A 17892-nucleotide genomic window follows, 5' to 3' on the forward strand; every position below is an offset into this window, starting at 1 on the left:
TGCTGCTCTGTTTAGACACAAAAAATGCCCTCACTAACGCCATCGATGGAAAAAGACAAAAAACTGGGAAAAGTAACTTACCGAATAACCAACGCAGCGATTTCAAACGTGGCTCTCCCGCGGCCTACTTGGCATCACTGCGGCCTGCTCGTAGGTCAAGTACAAGGCCCCAAACTAGGCCTCGATAAACACTGACACGATTTCAATCGCATCCACAAAAGTTTCAGTCATACGTCTGGGCGTCCGCTCGGATTCCGCTTCTTGGGAGATCAGAAAATATCATTTTTAATCCAGGTCGTCCCAAAATTCATGAATATCAGACCGTTAGTTCCGTGTCTCGTGCAGCCAGGTGCTAGCCGCATCTTTTTTTAAAAAAAAAAAAAAACGCTCCACCTAGAAGCTGCGTCATATTTCTATCCAGCATGGCGCATGCGCGTCACGCTCATTAATAACAAAAATGGCGCCATTGACACTTTTGTCAGATTTGGCATTTTCCAGTAAAAACAGGGTAAAACTAAACCTGTAAAACCTGCCCAACTGCAAAGAAACAGTGCAGATCTAAACCTCTAATAAAACTCATGTTAATAGCACTATAGGTTTTATTCATAAGCTATCCCTAATATATTTTTACAAATAATTTAGGGAAACAGCAAAATTTTATATTTATTTTTTATTGAGTAGGACTGAAGACTTTTTTAAAAGAACAAACTAATACAGTTTTTAGAAAAAATTTGCTTAACAGTAAGAACATTTTTTTTAAATAAATAAATATATATATATGTCCATAGCTTTTAACCCTAAAACCACATGAGGGATAAATGTGTTTTTATATTTTCAGAGCTTAACACCAAACTGCTGCTCCAGTATGTCCCGACTCTTATGGAGAGTGAAGAGTGTCAAATTACAATATATAACCTATGTAATAATTATTTAAGTGTGCTATTAATTTATCAAAACTCTTCATTCTCCATAGATCTGTATTTTTTATCTGTCTTTAAATAATAAGTTTATTCATAAATTGCTTATTTAAAAATGTACAATAAAGTTTTGTAAAATAACATTTTTTTTATCTTTGATTTTTTATTTTGCAAATATAAGTAAACAGATCTTAATTAAATGTTCAGCTTGGATTTAATTTAAATGTAAATCTTGAACTTCTTGTTGTTTTGATGTTCCTGAACTAAATAAACGTTATTTACTGGTCAGAATCCAGAGCTGCGCAGTGCAGATTATTACCAACTTCAACTGTGATCCCTACAGAAACAGAGATGCTTGGCCTTCAGCGAAACCACCAGCCAGATCCACTTTTCTGTTGAAAATCCATCTAGTTACAACCATATTTATTATCTTTCAAGCCCCTTACTTAACTATGAACCATTTACTTAAAAAAAGATAAATAAAATTGCAAATTGAAAGCAGAAATTTCCACCACTTTTCAATTTTCTCTAATGTGTTTTTTTTTAAAAAAAAGAATTCAATTTAAAATAGCAGTAAAGCTGAACTGATAATGTGCAGTTGTTGCATAAAACAACATAATGATCAAATTGTGTATTAAGACAACAGATCAGTGTGGCTACACCCCCTAAGAACTTTCTGTCATCTGTTATCCTGAATTATGTCACAGCATCATGGCAGCACAGTGCTTCCTGTACATGGAGGGGAAGAAATCATAGCAGTCTCTCAGTCCATTGAACAATACAAAATATAAGTAAGCAAAGAGCTTATTTATTATATTTTTATACAATCATAAGCCACAAATAGTGTTAAAATGTACATTTTCTGTGTGTAACTAATGTCACATATTTTCTACATTATACTAAAACAATAACTATGATTGGGTTTAATTCTCTTTCAAGTCTTTAGTGTAAGACAGTTCAGGATGCCACCTTGAGGATTTAAATAATCCTCCCACTCCTTTCAGAGATTTATTGCTGCTGTGTTTTTCAGAGAAGAAAACATTTAAAACCCATTTATTTAGAGCAGCAAACTGTCATGTAACAGAATCATGTTTTCTGATTGCTGGTTCAATACAAACACAAGTTTCAGACTAAATGGAAAGATTTCTGAATTAAAAGCTCCCGTTTCATCAATTTTCCGCAGGTAAATCTGTAAATGCATCCACCAAAAGCCAAATAAACTCATATCATATTTAAACATTCAAAATGCACATTTCACTTTACGCTGACCCAAAAGAAGAGCTGTTAAATATAGCTATTTCCGACTATGAGCCGATCTCATTCATTTTGCAACATTTTTCTAATATATTAAGGAGCAAAAAAAAAAAAAATCTTATGAGCCGTTTTGGAGACGAAAGAGCCGACTCTTTTTAGTGATCCGAAGCAAACGAGCAGGCAAAAGAGCACAGATGGTTAGAACACCGGTGCAGTGTCCGGTGATTTTGACTCAATAATTGGGATATTTATGAAACGGCTGCTTTTCCAGACACAAAGTTACAAGTTACAAACTTATAACTTAAAAAAATGTAAAGCATTTGGACTTTTTCCAGAAAGAGCCGAGATCCAAATGGAGCAAAAATGTTCAAAAATGAATTTTGAATAATACGTCCCCTTTAAGCTTCCTAGCATCAGTCTACGGTGCTTTACCCACCCCTAACAAGTTTTAAAAGGTTAAGGATCACTTTCCTGTTAGAACACCCAGTTTGGTCCAGGTTTCAAGCAAGTTGATGTAAATGTATTAAGTTGAAGAATGTATAAGTTTTTTTCCTCTTCTCAGTATGACTAGCAGTAAAGTAGACCCTCGCCATGATGCCACCACCACCGTGCTTGAAAACTGGAACAATGGTCTTAGGTGTAAAAGTCTCATCTCAACTTCCCCGAACATATTTTCCAATGCAGACTTTGACTGGATCATTAACTTTCTGAGCAAGTTCAGCAGCCAGTTTGAGACTCAAAGGTCCAACAGTAAATACAGATTTCAGGTGGAGAAAAAATTAACGAGCTATAAAAGCTTCACAGGTGACAGATTACGGAAACAGAAGAATGAAATGGCTCTTACTTAATCCCCTTGTGATTTCTTGGTAACTTGAGTCAGCAGCTCCCTCTAGTGGCCAACAGTCATGGTTGAACTGTGACACATTGAATACTTCTCCAATATAAAAACCGTGTATACAATTTAATCACACTTTGTTTTCTTTCAAACACATCAAAAAGCATTTTGATTAGTTTTAGTTTATTACTTTATTTCAAGTAGTTGTAAAGAAATTAGGTTTTTGCACATTTCTTGCAACTTTGTAAAATGTTCAAAGTAAGCCAGACGGGATACGGAACAAGAAGAACTGCACCGAAACGTGGTATAAAAAGACAAGAGGCATTAAAATCAGACCACAGCTCTGAATCTTTACCTTTGTTGGATTCGGTTGCTTTTATGACAGTGCACATTTTCACATCACAAGGAATAAACACATTTCCCAGAGACATCAACTCACTGAGGATCACCCATATCATACTGCTTTAACATAGGAAAAAAAAAGAATACACCCATAAAAGTTTGAATATAATAAAAAAAACACCATCAGCACCAAAAGCTAGGCAGTAAGTAAAAAAAAAAAAGAAAAGTTTTTTGTCGACTTGTAAGCTTTTTTTTTCCAACGTCTGTATGAAAACCTTTCATGTGTTCTGATTTGGGAGGAAACATAGAAGGCATTTCTCTGTGATGAGGCCAGCTTGTTCACTGATGAACTCTGATTCTCTGCATAGGCTGATCAGTGAGAACCTGGCTCTTTGCATACGAGAAACAACTTTGGGTTGCAGCAGTTCTCCGGACAGCAACGCTCTTTACGTTTCAGCCCCACCTCAAACCAAAGATTCAGCCATTTTCAGTGGCCTCGCTCATCTCTTTAAAGGCGATATGAAGTACATCCTGAATGAGGACCACTGAAGTTCAACTTGGGATTTAAAATGACGTTACAAGAGAATCTGAAAATCAAAAGGAGTTAAAGATTTGGCTAAAAAAAAAAAAAAAAAAAAGCATATGTATACCACATTCTCAAATATTTTCAAACCTTTGAATTTCAGCAGTTCATGTTTAGCAGTCATGCAACTTTAGTCATGCTGCTTAACGTAGGCACATTTTCAAGCAGTTACACAAACCAAGACGGTGCAAAGAGGACAATAAAGCTTTTCAGATGAAAACCGCAGAGTAAAGCAGAAAAAAACAAAAGGAGATTAGCAGAAGACATACTGATTGTTCGCTCTCACATAACAGCAGCGCCAAAGCGATTAAAATTCACAATCTACCCCCTATCAGACTCAGTTCGTCCATATGTACAAAGTCATCTGAACTGCAATATATTTCACTAAAAGAAAGAAAAATTCTCATTTACATTCAAACCAAAGAGCTGAACCGACTGGTTTCAGGTGGTTTTATTTGGCCTTTTTCTTTAACAGCTGACTAACTTACTAGAGATGAATGATGGATTTACTATGATTTAGTAAAACCGTGGAACAATCTGTTGAATAAAAAACAAGTTTCTCAAACTATTTCAGTTCTGTGTACAAAAGCAAGTGCAAAACAGGCTCCAAAGTCTAACCCTCAGATTAGAGGCGACTCCATGTTTTCATGCAACTTTTTCTAAAATTTGCATGCAACCATCTTTACACTTGAGCGCTATTAGTAATCCTGAGAAAGTGAATTAGAACAGTAGACAACTTAGATCCCCTAAGAAATATTTTTTCTCGGAAATAAGGGGAAAAAACTCTACACCAAACAATTAAGATGCTTGCATTAGAAATCAAATGTATTTGGTTTGAAAGAAAGAAATCCTCCAGCAATGATGTCAATACGATTATTTTAAACCGGCAGCTAAAACTCATGTACCGACATTCAGCTGCCATCATGCTGAGGATGGAAAAGATGCAGGACAGACACAATTGCAGACCGGCGAGAAAAAAAACATACAAAAAAAAATCAAGGCCACACTAACAAAATCATATTCTCATAACCATCTGTTCTCATAAAAGATGAGAAAAAAATCTTTCAAAGAAACAAAGCAAGATAATTAAGACCATGTGGAAAAACAACGGCAAACTTCCCCATGTCCCTCCTTGAAAGATTAGTTTCCTATAAAAGCTTTGTGAACCATTATTAAACTGGCTCTCAGAGTGGAGGAGGGGGAAGACAGCAGCCCCCACAATAAAACATCTTCGGTTCAAAGTTCTTGGAAATTTTATTTTTTGTGGTGAAGGTAACTCTTTGGAGTAAAGTGCTCCTGTTGTAGGCACTAAGAACAAAGGCAAAGAGCAGAGCGTCGTCTCAGCGCCTCAGCGGTTGCATCAGAACCTGATCTCCGGACCCTTGTTGGTAAAGCTGACTTCGAGGTGGCCGTTGCCGTTGCTGTTGTCGTTGACCTCTGTTTATTCTTAGTGTATCTGCAAGATTCATGTCAGAGAGACTCAATATAAATGACTCAGTAAAACGAGGATTTACAGGTAGTAATGTCATAAAACAAACAAGTAGTACAAGTATTTTAGCACAAACGTAACTTATTTGGGTATTTTTTACTCATCAGAAGCCATAAACATCACAAAAGTATATCTTTTTGGCACTCTTAGCAAACATTTGTAAAAAGCCTTAAGATAAATTCTTCCTTCGCTGCAGCAGAAACATCCCACACTGAAAATGTAAGAAAAATTCATCACTTGTTTAATTAGTGAGGGGGAAAATAAATCACAGCCTTTATAATCATTGCCAACATTAATACTTTTCCTTTGTAAGTTGATGAGTTTTTAGAAACTTTAAATTAGTAAGCCACAATTTTCTGTCTCCCTCTGTAAAATTTCTCAGTTTTTGCATGAACTGCACCCAGAGCTGCACCAAAACACAGGAAATCATCTGAACTCATCCTATTCTTCCGACGTCCATCATGGCGCCTCGAATGATTAAGTGACGTAGTTGCAAAGGGTCAATGCGTCATTTATGTTGTTGATTAAACACTGTTCAAGGATACTGCCCAACATTTTGTACCTGTGAGGTGTTTATGTTCAGGAAGTTTGGGGTTGTTGCTGGGTGTGTGAACACTGCAGATCTTGATGAAACCCGCCATCAGCATAATGAGAGCAATTCCCATCAATAGCACAGCCCACCAGTGAGCCTGAACAGCAGGAAATATAAAACATGTCAAGGGGTCGATGTTTTCTTTATTGGAAATTTGTCTGCATTTCTTATATACTAGACAGGTCTGCTGCAGACACTCACCACAATCCAATCTGCGATGTTCTCATACAGCTCTGGGTTTAAAAACGCTTTCTTCAGCCTGGCCAGCGGCCCGTCGGCGTCCACCAGTCGGCACTTCTTGAAGACGTCACAGTATCCTTTAAAGTCGTTGCAGGGTGAGCCGGGCTGCAGCGTTTTCACTTCTTTATTAAAGAATTTAGCCCATCTATCTGAACCGGTGCTGCTGCAGGTGCTGGCATCGTCTGGGTGAAATAAAGTCAAAGTAAAACCTCACAACATCTTCAAATGAGAAAGAAAACCACACAAACAAAGAAAGTGGTTTATTAACGTGATTTGAGCTATTCTAATTAGTGTCTCTCATTAATTAGAATAGCACTGAGTAGTGCTATTCTAATTAATTTTCAAGTTGTGATACAACAAATATGTCCGACTGAGTATTACTACTGAAATTGTACATGTTAGATGTAATCTAGAGGCAGCAGATCTACTCACTTTTTTCCTGGCAGCAAACATGGCAGAGCTCAGCTGCTTCGTTCTTGTCGTCTTTGCTGGCGCAGGTGCACACTTCCAGATCGTACTTCATACAAATAGAACCAGAGCAGATCTAATACACAAAAAGGTAAGAAAAATAAAAATAATGAATTAACAGAATACAAAGAGTGTTGCTCCTATTTTTATTTGTAGTCATGTAGTTCCTTTTGGAAGCACCTTTATTCATCTTAACATATGCGTGTCAGGTCACTGTCGGTGTTTATGTGCATTTAAAGGTTAGAGATGAAGAATGATTTGGTCAGAAAGTTGACAAATTAACATGTGCTTCTGCATTTGCTGCTTGAAATGGGTTTTCCTTAGTTTTACTTTTGCCAAAAGACTTAAAAATATGAGCAATTAAGCAGTTAAAATGTAAAATAAGTGTAAAAAAATGCAATGTAGTAATATCACTGATTGACATGTTCTGCTTTCAAACTCATTTTAGAAGTGTCTATATTTCAAACACATTGTCAGTTTTCTTTTTAGTTTTTTTTTTTTTTTACATCAAGTACTACTTATACTACACAGAGAAGTACATTAGAAATTAATTGTGTACCCCATTGATGCAAACTTGTGTTTCCTCGTGGCAGGTGGTTTTGTTTTCCTTTGGCTCTGAGGTTGGACACACTGCAGTGCGTCCGTTGCAAAAGCCTGTTTTAGCACATTCAGATTCCGTTCTGCAACTCTCACTGGAACCCTTAAAAGCACATTTGGTTGTACAACACGGGCCTTGGCTTGGACTGGGGGGGAAAAACATTACACACATGCAATCAGAAGTGGAAAAAGTTAGGCCATGACAATGTTGTTGTTTGATATTGTACTCTAAGAAAAACATACCTGCAGATTTTGTCAGGTTTAAGTTTGCACTTTTTCCCCACCTCTTCGTCGGCATTATAGCAGCACTCGTCCTTACAGTCATTGCGGTAGCCGCAGTCGCACTGCTCTCCCTCTTCCACCAGTCCATTACCACAGATAGGCTGACCAGACTCTGAGCAGAGATACATGATTAAAACAGAATCTACCTCAAACACACAAAAAGATTTTCTACATGGTTAAACATAGAAAGCTTACCAACAAAGCAGGAATCTTTCTTCTTCAACAGAACTGCACTTATATTCCGAATACTGCAGATGGAGAACCTGTTATTGTTTAGTTTGTCCCCAGATGTGGCTCTGGCGTACATGATGAAGTTTCCCGACTCCTTCTTAATCTTCTCCTTGGATTCTCCAGGGGTGCACTCATTCCCAGAGTCATGCTGTAAAACAGTAAGCACTTAAATTACCTGCAGGACGCATAGAGGAGCTTTGAGTGAGCCGTAGTGTTTCGACTAGCTTACGGGAGAGCCAAAGTTGTGTCCAACTTCATGTGCGAAGGTGATGTGTGACACTTTAGGCGGGACATGTGAAGCATAGTTCTGCACAGTGATGATACCGGTGTTGAGAGATTTCATCTTCCCATCAGAATAGTGCTTGCTTTTTTCACAAATGCCTCCAGAGCTTCCTGTTGAGTGGCAATAAAAAACAAAAACAATACAGGGCTGTAAGATAACATCAACGTGAGCAATGTTCCAGAAGAATTTGATTAAATGTCTTTTTATCAGCTTAGTAACATAAAAAACAGCTAATAGTTTATTGATAAAGTCCCAAATGACTAAATCTGACAGGACTATGTACAAGAAAAAGCAACCGCACCCAGTGAAGACTGAAAACATATGGTTTGCACAGATAATTGCTGGGTCTATCTAAACAAAACTACCATTTTGCAGAAGTGCCTGCAAAAAATCTCAGAGATGAGATGACTCCCCTTCTGCCAGTCGCTCTGTCTGAGTTTCTTTTTTGCTCTTATGATCAGAAACTCCTGAACGCGGGTTTCACTCTACAGAGCAGAAAATGGCAGATAAGCCTTTGAACTATCATTAGCTTTCTCTGTGAATGGCTGCAATTATAAAGGAGAGAGTATTTGGGAGAAGATTAGAGAACTTTGAGGTGAATCTTGACTATGAAACTTCTTAAAATTAAACTCTTCCTGCATTATCTATGACATGAGGGACGTGTGTGTGCCAAAGGTTAAAACAAACTGTATAGACACCTAGAAATATACAAGCAATGTGTAAGATTGTGATTGCCTAACCTGTTAGGGAACTATAAGTATGTGCATTTTCATGCCTCTTAAGGTATTTTATTCAATAACTGTTTAACATTTTTAAATAGATGCTTATGGATCAGATGTAGAATAAGAGAAAAAGATTTAAAAATTCCTTTCAGAGGACAAGAAACTGCTCTTACATAAAAATACCGCTGAGTGAAAATTGTTATTCCCTCCTCATCATAAACTGTAATTGCACTGTATGTGGTAGCCAACGTTTATGGTTTATATGTGCTTTGACATGAAAAGCAACACTTTTTTTCTTTCCCTCTGATGTTCCAAATATAATTCTGCTTTGACATTTGAGGTAAAGTTTATTAAAAAGACAGCAGAATCTACTGAACAGATCTGAATTTTGCCTGTGGGTTTTCATGTTCTTTGATCGCTGTGCATGCAGAGCCTGTTTTTAGTTGGAAAGAGAAGAAAAATAGATGCTACCTGGAGTATTTCAATAATCCAGAGCATTTGCTTTAACAGCCTCTTAAGCAGCTGTTTAAAACAGTGCTGTAAATGTTCCTCTTTTATATTTAAGATTGGTCTCAGTTTTATAAATACTTCAAATATCAAAGAGGCTCTTCCAATTTGCTATAACATGTGCTATGGCTCGGACACTTATTCAGAAATTATTTGATTTCAGGGCTGGAATTGATGGCTTTATTACCATTAATATTAATCTATTGACTAATGTTTCTCCAAATATCAAAAATTACTTTTTTAGTTTCTTTTTATTTATTATGCAACAAAAATAGATAAGGAAAGACTGAAAAGGCAAAGCTGGCAACTTAAATATGACAAAAAATTTATAAAACGTAAAAAAACATATATTTTATACTATATATTTAAAAACAAAAAATGCCTGAGTAATCAAAAGGTGACATGAAAAGAGATGAAACAGAAAAAGGCACATTTTAGAAATGACAATTGGTTTCCTTTAAATCCTTTATTCATAAATATTTATATATTATTTAAATAAAGACCAATATAAAAATAATTCATACAACTAGAATAATTAGGACATGAGTAAATCAAGTACACAAAATTTTTCCTAATCAATTTCTTGAAATATAAAATTTCAGAAAGTGTAACTTTATTGAATAATGAGTAGCGATACTTCATAATGAAATTACTCAAGTAAAAGTAAAGAATACAGCGTAGTAATAATACTCCTAAATGTACATTCCTTCAAAAAAGTTAATAAAGTGAATGTAACTGAGTAAATATAACTAGATACTACACAAATTTACCCAAAATAACACAACTAATCTGTCAGTGAGGTAAATGCTACATCCACCATGATCGTTCTGAAAAAGATAATTTCAAATTATAGTGGATTACTACGGCTGAACCACACATACGCACAGGGCCGTGTGAAGAAAAGAAGTTATTTTTGTGGAAAAGTACGAGGAAAAAATAAATAAATAAAATTTATCTGTCGGCCACAAATATTGATGTTGACGGATAATTATTTGACATACATCGTCAGATATCGTGACTGGTCAAAGCAGAAAGAACCTTAAGCATCTTAGGCATCCACATGTTCTGTGAAAAACCACAGTACGCAGGATGAAACTGTTTCTAACCAAAGTGGAGCAGATAAACATGTAAAAGCAGCACATAACACTTATGAAGAGAAAAATGTTTATAAACTTCACTGGACAAAAAAAAAGAAACAGCTTCTGGCTGTGATACGGACCTGAAGGAGCGCCGACCCAAGCCAACCCGAGCACGCCGTCATCAAAGTCCCTGTCGGTGAAGAGGTAGGCCAGGCAGTAGTCGTCGTGGTTCTGCTCAGAGTTCAGCTCCAGAAATTTTTCCACGCCAATATTAGAAAAGCGAAATGGATTAGTGGTTTCCTTGGTATCGGCTGTGGTATTGATCTAGACGAGGTCAACAATGAGAAATTGAAAATTCAGAAGAGAAAGCTTCATTGTACTACAGGCTCCTGAAACACCATCTGCTTCATCTGTTCTCAGCTCAGTTTATTTTAAACCAACTCTACCAAAGCTTCAACTCACCCTGATCCTTTTAACCATGAAGTTGATGTTTCGGATGCCCAAGAAGTCTGTGTCCTGGTAAATGGAGTCAATAGCCTTCACATGGCTGGAGATCTATAGAAAATGTAATTAATTAGATAAGCAGTAAAAGCACAAACAGAAGCTAATAAAATGCCTTTAATTAATCCATATTACATCATTCCACTGCAAAGGGGAAGACCAGGATTTTATTTGCATAACATGAACCTGAAACAGTGGAATAGTGAAGTGGAAATTCAGGAGAGGGGAAGGGGGATTTTGAGAAATAAAATACCGTTTGCATGTTGACAAAAAAACCCAAATCTCTGAGTTTACTCAGCTTAAAGCTACCAGTTAGTACTATAACTCACCAGATTTTCCAACTAGGCTTTTAAAAGATTTTTATGTTCTTGTAGGTCAAGAACACGCTATATTTTGTACAAGACTTTTAATCCACTTCCTAATATTTTTTGGGATGTGTTGTGATGTGTGAATCCTCAGTTCATCCAGTTTCTCACAGCACCCGTATACTTGCAGGCACCAGAAGTTCTGCAATGTTTTTGTTGCAAGTCCATGTGGGGCTAATGTTAGCTCTCGACTCATTAGCCCCTCATCCATGGCGTCTATGAGGACCAAATATGGCACTGGGTCACTTCGAGCCATGCTAGAACTGACACCAATCTGTTTCTGTGACTGGAATGAATTGAATTTATTTCTGTATATAAATTGGATCTGTTTGTCTTGAAAAGTTTTTTTGGAATTGAGAGTCACTGCTATATAAATAAAATCAACAGAATTCAACTGATTTATAATAACATGCTTTTACAAACATGATATTAAGATGCTGTTTCTGTGTGCGGCTACCTGGGCGATGACGGCCTCCCTGGAGCCGTAGTAAGCATGGAAGAAGTGGTCAGTCTGGATGTAGAGCTGGCAGGTGTTTTTGTCCTTCCCAGCTGCCCTCTTTTTCCTCAGAATAACTGGACCATAAGCGTCATCGTCTTCTGTCACCCTGCTTACATCCTGTGAAAAACACAAAACAAACATATCAAGTCAGTTCTGATTGTTTTATTCTGTTAAATAACACAATCCATGTCTAGAAAGAGAGAGAAAAAAAAAATCAAAGATAAGGAACAGTTTCTGCTCTGAAACGCAAAAGAAACTCCAATGAAAAAACAGATTAAACAAAGTTCACTCGTCCACCATCCTTGCCCAGCTGTGCTTTTAGGCCGGGTTTGTTGTGATGTTGGCACTTACATTGCTCGGCTCTTCGACTGCAGACGCCTGGTACTTCTTCATCCTTTCAAACACAGAGTGGTCAGCACAGCCTCCCTCTGAGCCGTACTTATGAGGATAATCTGGCAGACAGAGTGGAGATACGGGAATGACTTTGAAATGCTTAAGGAACATGATGTATCCGTTTTGATATGAGAGCTGATTAGTGGAAGAATGGAGCAGCTGGATTTAATAAAAGCTTTAGTGTAAGTGACATGATGCATCATGATATTAGAGTCAAAGTTTCACAAGAGCATTGGCACCAAAATGTTAATGAAAAATTTACAAAATGACACTAATGCTTGTATTTAAAAGGGAAAAGCAAAACATTTTGCTATTGCTGCTAAAATGTAACAACTGACCTTTAAAGTGTTATTAAAAGGTATCTTATTCATTGTTTTTTAATCTTTAAAAATGCACTAAAGCAGAAAGATGTGCTGGTATTTCTGACGTGCTTAAGATTTATTGTATCTTTCTGTCTGACTGGATCTCAGCTGAAGCTTTTCTTGTTCATATGTAGGAGGTTGCACATGTAAAGTAAGTTTGGATGACACTTATTGTGATCTAAATAAACTAAATGAGCTACCCTGAGTACCAAGAAGTTGATATTAGGCTGCTGGCCTGCAGTCAGCTAACCGTTTTTATCTGTTCACTCTGAAGTCGACTCATCTTGGTTCTCCTTCAGTTTCCAATCCATGACTGTTTGTGTTTCTCGGAGCAAAAATAATGTGCAAGCAGCTGATTTTGTCAAAAACCGTAGCAGCTGATTGACAGTGAGCAGCAACAGGTGCCAAAAGGAATACGTTGGCCTCAAGTTCATGTTTTATAAAACTGGAGAAAACTCTGGTTGCTATGATGGAAAATATTTGTGGTTTTGAAAATGTGACCTTGTTAAGGCCTCAGAATGTGATGCATTATTTGAACAAATCAAACTTACCAATTAACTAATTTTTCTAACTCTAATGTCAGCGAAAAGCAGAGCAAAAAAAGCCAGATATCATCACTAATACATCTCAAACAAGATTTTCTTCTCTGTTCATTTATGTACATATACAAAAGCTGAATAAAGAAAAAATGTAAAGGAAATCATTTCCATTGCAGTTGCACAACTTAGAAAGCTACCACCAATTATAATTACATTTTCCAGTAAATCTTACATAAAGTGCTACATGCTATTTAATCAGGGTATAAGTAACTGAACATGAATAAAATCACAAAGCCTCACATAAAGGTTATTTTAAAAGCAAGATGGCTGTAAAGCAGCAGTGAGATGTGAAACTATGCTGACCTTTCCATCAAAATGAAAACATTCCCCTCCATTATTCTCTAGCAGCTGACTAAACCGGTGAAACTGACACACACTGCAGGAACAGATTCAAGCTCTGACAATGTGTTTTTTTGGTGTTTTGTAGGAAAAAGATGTCTTTGTTCTTATGAAAGAGGTCTTGTACAACTGCTGATCAAAAGGCCTTTGACTTGTGGGCAGAAGTACAAAGAAATACATTAAATGATGGATTTTCTATATTTCTCACATCAAATGTCCTTTCACTATCTACAAGTTTACAGTAAATGTACTGGGAGCATTGTGAAGTGAATAGAAAGCTGCTAAAATAATCTTAATAAATCTTAATTAAGATAAAACATTTGAAATACAAAGATATGAAAAAGCTAGATATGCCCAGCTGTGACTTACAAGAAAGATTTTTTTTTAACTAAAAAAGGTCAAATTAATCTAGATATGTGTGTAATTAGAGGTTTGTTAACCAAAATGTGACACCATGGTGACATCTTTTAGGTAAAATTATTCAAAAAGTACTCTGCTTACACAACGTGTTCTTCAAAATGTCAGGTTTGTACAAAATTTGAAGAATTACAGTCTGAAGGCAGAAATTGTTTATTATGTGAAATTTCTTTTCCAAACTAATCCAGACAAACAGCAAAATCCAATTTGCTATTTATCAAATTGGAATTTGACAAATTAGTCAAATTCCAATTTGATAATTTGTCAAATTTGACACAAATTGCTTTAGCAGGGCAATACTTCATAGTACTAGTGACACACACAAACATTTAAGGAACATTTCATCAGGATTTAAAACCACATTTGGTTCTAGAAGAATAAAAAACATACAGTTAAAATTAGCTCATACCTCAAAATACATCTAAAAAACTAGAATATTGAAATCAATAATGATTATGGTTTGCGTCTAAATTCAGTGTTTCAGAAAATAAAATCAGCATCTCCACATGCTATAAAATGTCATGGTAAACGCCTGTTAGTGGAAAAACAGTGGACCAACACCAGTAGATGACTTGGCTCCTAAAACCATCACTGACTGTGATACATTCACTCTGGGCTTCAAGCAACATGGATTCTGTGCCTCTGAACTCTTCCTCCAGACGTTGAAACCACTGATTTCCAAATGAAATGAGCAATTTGTTTAGAAAAGAGGATTTTGAATCACTGATCACCAGTCCAGTCTCTGGTTCAGGAGGAGCTTGACACGAGGAATGCAACGTTTGTCAGTGCAACGTGGCTCTTGATGTTCTGATTTCAACCTCAATCCAGTCATATTGAAGCTCCTCCAAATATTTGAATGAATTTTTCCTGACAATCCTCTCAAGGTCGTGGTTCTCCCTGCTGCTGCTGTGCGGTAGGAAGCTTTTCCTACCACACAACTTTCTGCGAATATGCTTGGATACACCACTATATGAATGCCCAGCTTCTTAAGCAATTAGCTGATTATCAAAAGTTTCCAGTATTTCCACTTTTTAACCATATTTAAATCTGAGACACAGAATTACAATATCTGTACACCATAATCATCAGAACTACTAAGAATTAAAGGCGTGACATATTTCACTCTATGTGTTATGAACCTACAGTATATTATGAGTTTCACTTTCTGAAATTATAAAGACTAAAAAGAAGTTGGACTTTATCCATAATATTCACATTTTTTGAGATGTACCTGTATACATTGAATATTTGGTAACACTTTAACTGTGTCATTCGGTAATTAATGACAGTTCTAATGGAGTTTTAAAGCAAATTTTAATAGAACTTTGATTTAAAAGGGTCATTATTGACCAAATAATGCAAAGTTGACACTTTTAATGAACTTTTAATGCAACTTTTAGTCCAACTGTGCATTAAAAGTGTCATTATTTACCGAATGACACTTTGTGACATGTCATAACCATTCATGAAGACTCCTTTGAGTTCATAACATGTGTTGCGCCATGTTTTTGATAGTGTCATGCCAGTCTTATGCACACCCCTTCAAATAAACTATTAGCAAATATTTTTACTTCATTCCGTAACACTGGTTTTCATCAGTACTTACGAATATCATCTTCATGATAGATGACGGAGTGGAACGGCACATTGCTGTGCTCCAGATACCTCTCTGAGGGTTCGACATAAAACGTTCCTTGGTGGGTTTTAATAAATCCTTCAAATCGTCCGTCAACCACCGAGCCGTGAGTCAGAGTCCCCTGTTCACCTGCCAAACAAAGGAAAGAGCAGCAAAAAAATCTAGATCACGTCCTGCTAAACAGATAATCTCAGTTATAAGATGCCCCCAGACGACGTTCCCAGGCACAAAAACATAATGGCATACACTTCCCATTTCACCTTTTGTTTAAAACAATAAAAGCCCCTTTCCTGATGTTTATGTGAACTTACGAGGAGACGTGCAGCAGGAAGAAGAGGAAAGGAAATTAAAATATGTTGGGGGATGGGGTGGAAGAAAACTGGATTTACACTACTCACTCGGGTGTATTTATATATATTTATCTGGTAAAATACAACTCAGATGACGCAGACTAATCTGTAGTATGAAAATATGATAAATGAGGCAGAGACCTTGACTTTTGTAGCATCACACAACCTTTTTATCTCCAAAGGGAATTGCTTTCCTCTTGATTTAAAATGCCCTCATAGATTTTACTATGAAGTTAAAATTGTGTCTTAGTATAGAGAAAACAAAGCATTACACTTGTCTCTCAAAATAGTGTTTTACTGACTTTCCACGTTGGGTTGTAGGTTTTGTTTTTATAAAACCACATGAAGCTACTCTTGATTCCTTAAAAACGTACGGTCACGAGGGTTCCTCAGTTTATTCTCTTTTATTTCCAATCATTCTTAATAAACATCAAATTCAATGCTGAATGCTCAAATATCAAAATGTTAAAAGTATGCAACTGCTCTTATTTCACAAAGTTATTTAATCTCTTTAAGTCAGGGTTCCTAATTTTTATGAATAAATTCCTGACTTCTAAGACTTTTATTTCCTTTATGTTGATTTTAAAACACGCAAAAAAGAAAGTAAGGAAGTAAAAACACAACTAAAGAAAGGAAGGACACAATGACAGGCAGGAGGAAATGCACAGTGAATGAAAGAAAAAAGGAGAAAGAAAATGAAGGAGCATAAGGTATGATCGAACTAAATACGTGTGAAAGGAAATGAAAACGGTCACAAGAAATCAGAGAAGGATACAAGGAAAGGATGGAAGGAATACAAAAGACAAGAAGAAGAAGAGAAGGGCAGGAGAAAAGCAAAAGAGTACAAATATTAAAGAGCCGAATGAAGAGGAGTGGGAATGTAGACATGTTGTTTAGCAGAACGTTTTAGCTAAAAGAGATACTATTGTGAAGACGCATTTATACTCACTTATTCTGATTGGATAGCAACAGGGATTACCCACGTTGCTCAAAAGCCTGGTTTTATTGCTTGATCAACCCTGGCTGGCAGAGTCCAGGCTGAACGCTCTGAATGTTATGAAAAAAGCTTTGTTCAAACAAATCCACACGCTGGTGGTGTTGGGTTGGATGATGGTTGGTTTTCTTTTTTTTTTTTATCGCCCCGCAAGGGGTCTTTTTTGTGGGCTCTAGTGTCCCTTTTTCAAAGTATTCTGACAGGAAAGGGGGAAGACATGCGGTAAAAGTCGTCGGGTCCGGGAATCGAACCCGCGACAGCCGCGTCGAGGCCATGTTGCCTCTGAATGTGGGTCGCGCTAACCCCTCCGCCACCACGGCACATGGTTGGTTTTCTATCGCTACATCAAGATGTTTATTTCAGAGTAAAGAATTGCAAGATGCAATGTTGATATTTTTCACTCATCTCAAAAGTAAATCTCAAAGTAAAAGATTTCCAGGAATCCAAACCAGAACCAGGAATAACCCGGCTAGGTTGACCCCAACTTGCTCATTTCCTTTTTGCCCTCAGTGAGTTCTCTAACAGCATCGGTCACCCGAAACCATTTTTTAACTGTTTTTTTCCTCCATTGTTTTTGTTGGGTGAAAAAGGAACAAAAAAAAAGGGAAATGTTTTAAAAATAATTATACTGATAGGTTAAGAGCCCCATTTGATTTTGACAATCAGTAAGACTTGTGGAGTTATTTACAATAAATCATTTAAAAGAGACAGACAGACAATGAAGAAACTGTAAACAGGAAATGATGTGAGGAAAGCGCGGCCTTACCGAAGATTTCTCCACTGTAAATATGTGACGTGTCGATGGGTTCCTCTTGTCCTGACACCTCAATGACGAGATCCGGAGAAAAGAGCTTTGTATCTCTCTTTAGCCGCAAGTTAAAATGTCTAAAGAGAGAGAAAAAAAGGAAAATTAGCTTCAGCAATAAACAATAAGCATCCAAACTTATCTCACAAAATAAAGTCTGTGCTGAAAAACACAGATTCACAACAAAAACCTCAAGGCTGCAGATCAAACA

At 36.7% G+C, this 17892-nt stretch overlaps 1 protein-coding gene across 1 annotated transcript in view; it reads right to left on the reverse strand.

The window, feature by feature from the left end:
- Positions 1 to 1954: 1954 nt before the first annotated feature.
- Positions 1955 to 17892, reverse strand: part of adam10 (ADAM metallopeptidase domain 10) — a 28795-nt gene continuing 12857 nt past the window's right edge. The window contains exons 3-16 of the mRNA XM_005807728.2: positions 17643 to 17761; positions 15503 to 15661; positions 12138 to 12238; positions 11745 to 11903; positions 10884 to 10976; positions 10562 to 10745; positions 8060 to 8223; positions 7795 to 7978; positions 7561 to 7711; positions 7280 to 7463; positions 6685 to 6796; positions 6214 to 6434; positions 5983 to 6109; positions 1955 to 5387 (exon numbers count right to left, since the gene is read on the reverse strand). Coding sequence (XP_005807785.1) covers positions 5272 to 5387; positions 5983 to 6109; positions 6214 to 6434; positions 6685 to 6796; positions 7280 to 7463; positions 7561 to 7711; positions 7795 to 7978; positions 8060 to 8223; positions 10562 to 10745; positions 10884 to 10976; positions 11745 to 11903; positions 12138 to 12238; positions 15503 to 15661; positions 17643 to 17761 — 2074 coding nt within the window. The 3' untranslated portion in view covers positions 1955 to 5271. The remainder of the gene's footprint in view (positions 5388 to 5982; positions 6110 to 6213; positions 6435 to 6684; positions 6797 to 7279; positions 7464 to 7560; positions 7712 to 7794; positions 7979 to 8059; positions 8224 to 10561; positions 10746 to 10883; positions 10977 to 11744; positions 11904 to 12137; positions 12239 to 15502; positions 15662 to 17642; positions 17762 to 17892) is intronic.

The sequence above is a fragment of the Xiphophorus maculatus genome, chromosome 4 (genome assembly GCF_002775205.1).
Source record: "Xiphophorus maculatus strain JP 163 A chromosome 4, X_maculatus-5.0-male, whole genome shotgun sequence".
NCBI lineage: Eukaryota > Metazoa > Chordata > Actinopteri > Cyprinodontiformes > Poeciliidae > Xiphophorus > Xiphophorus maculatus.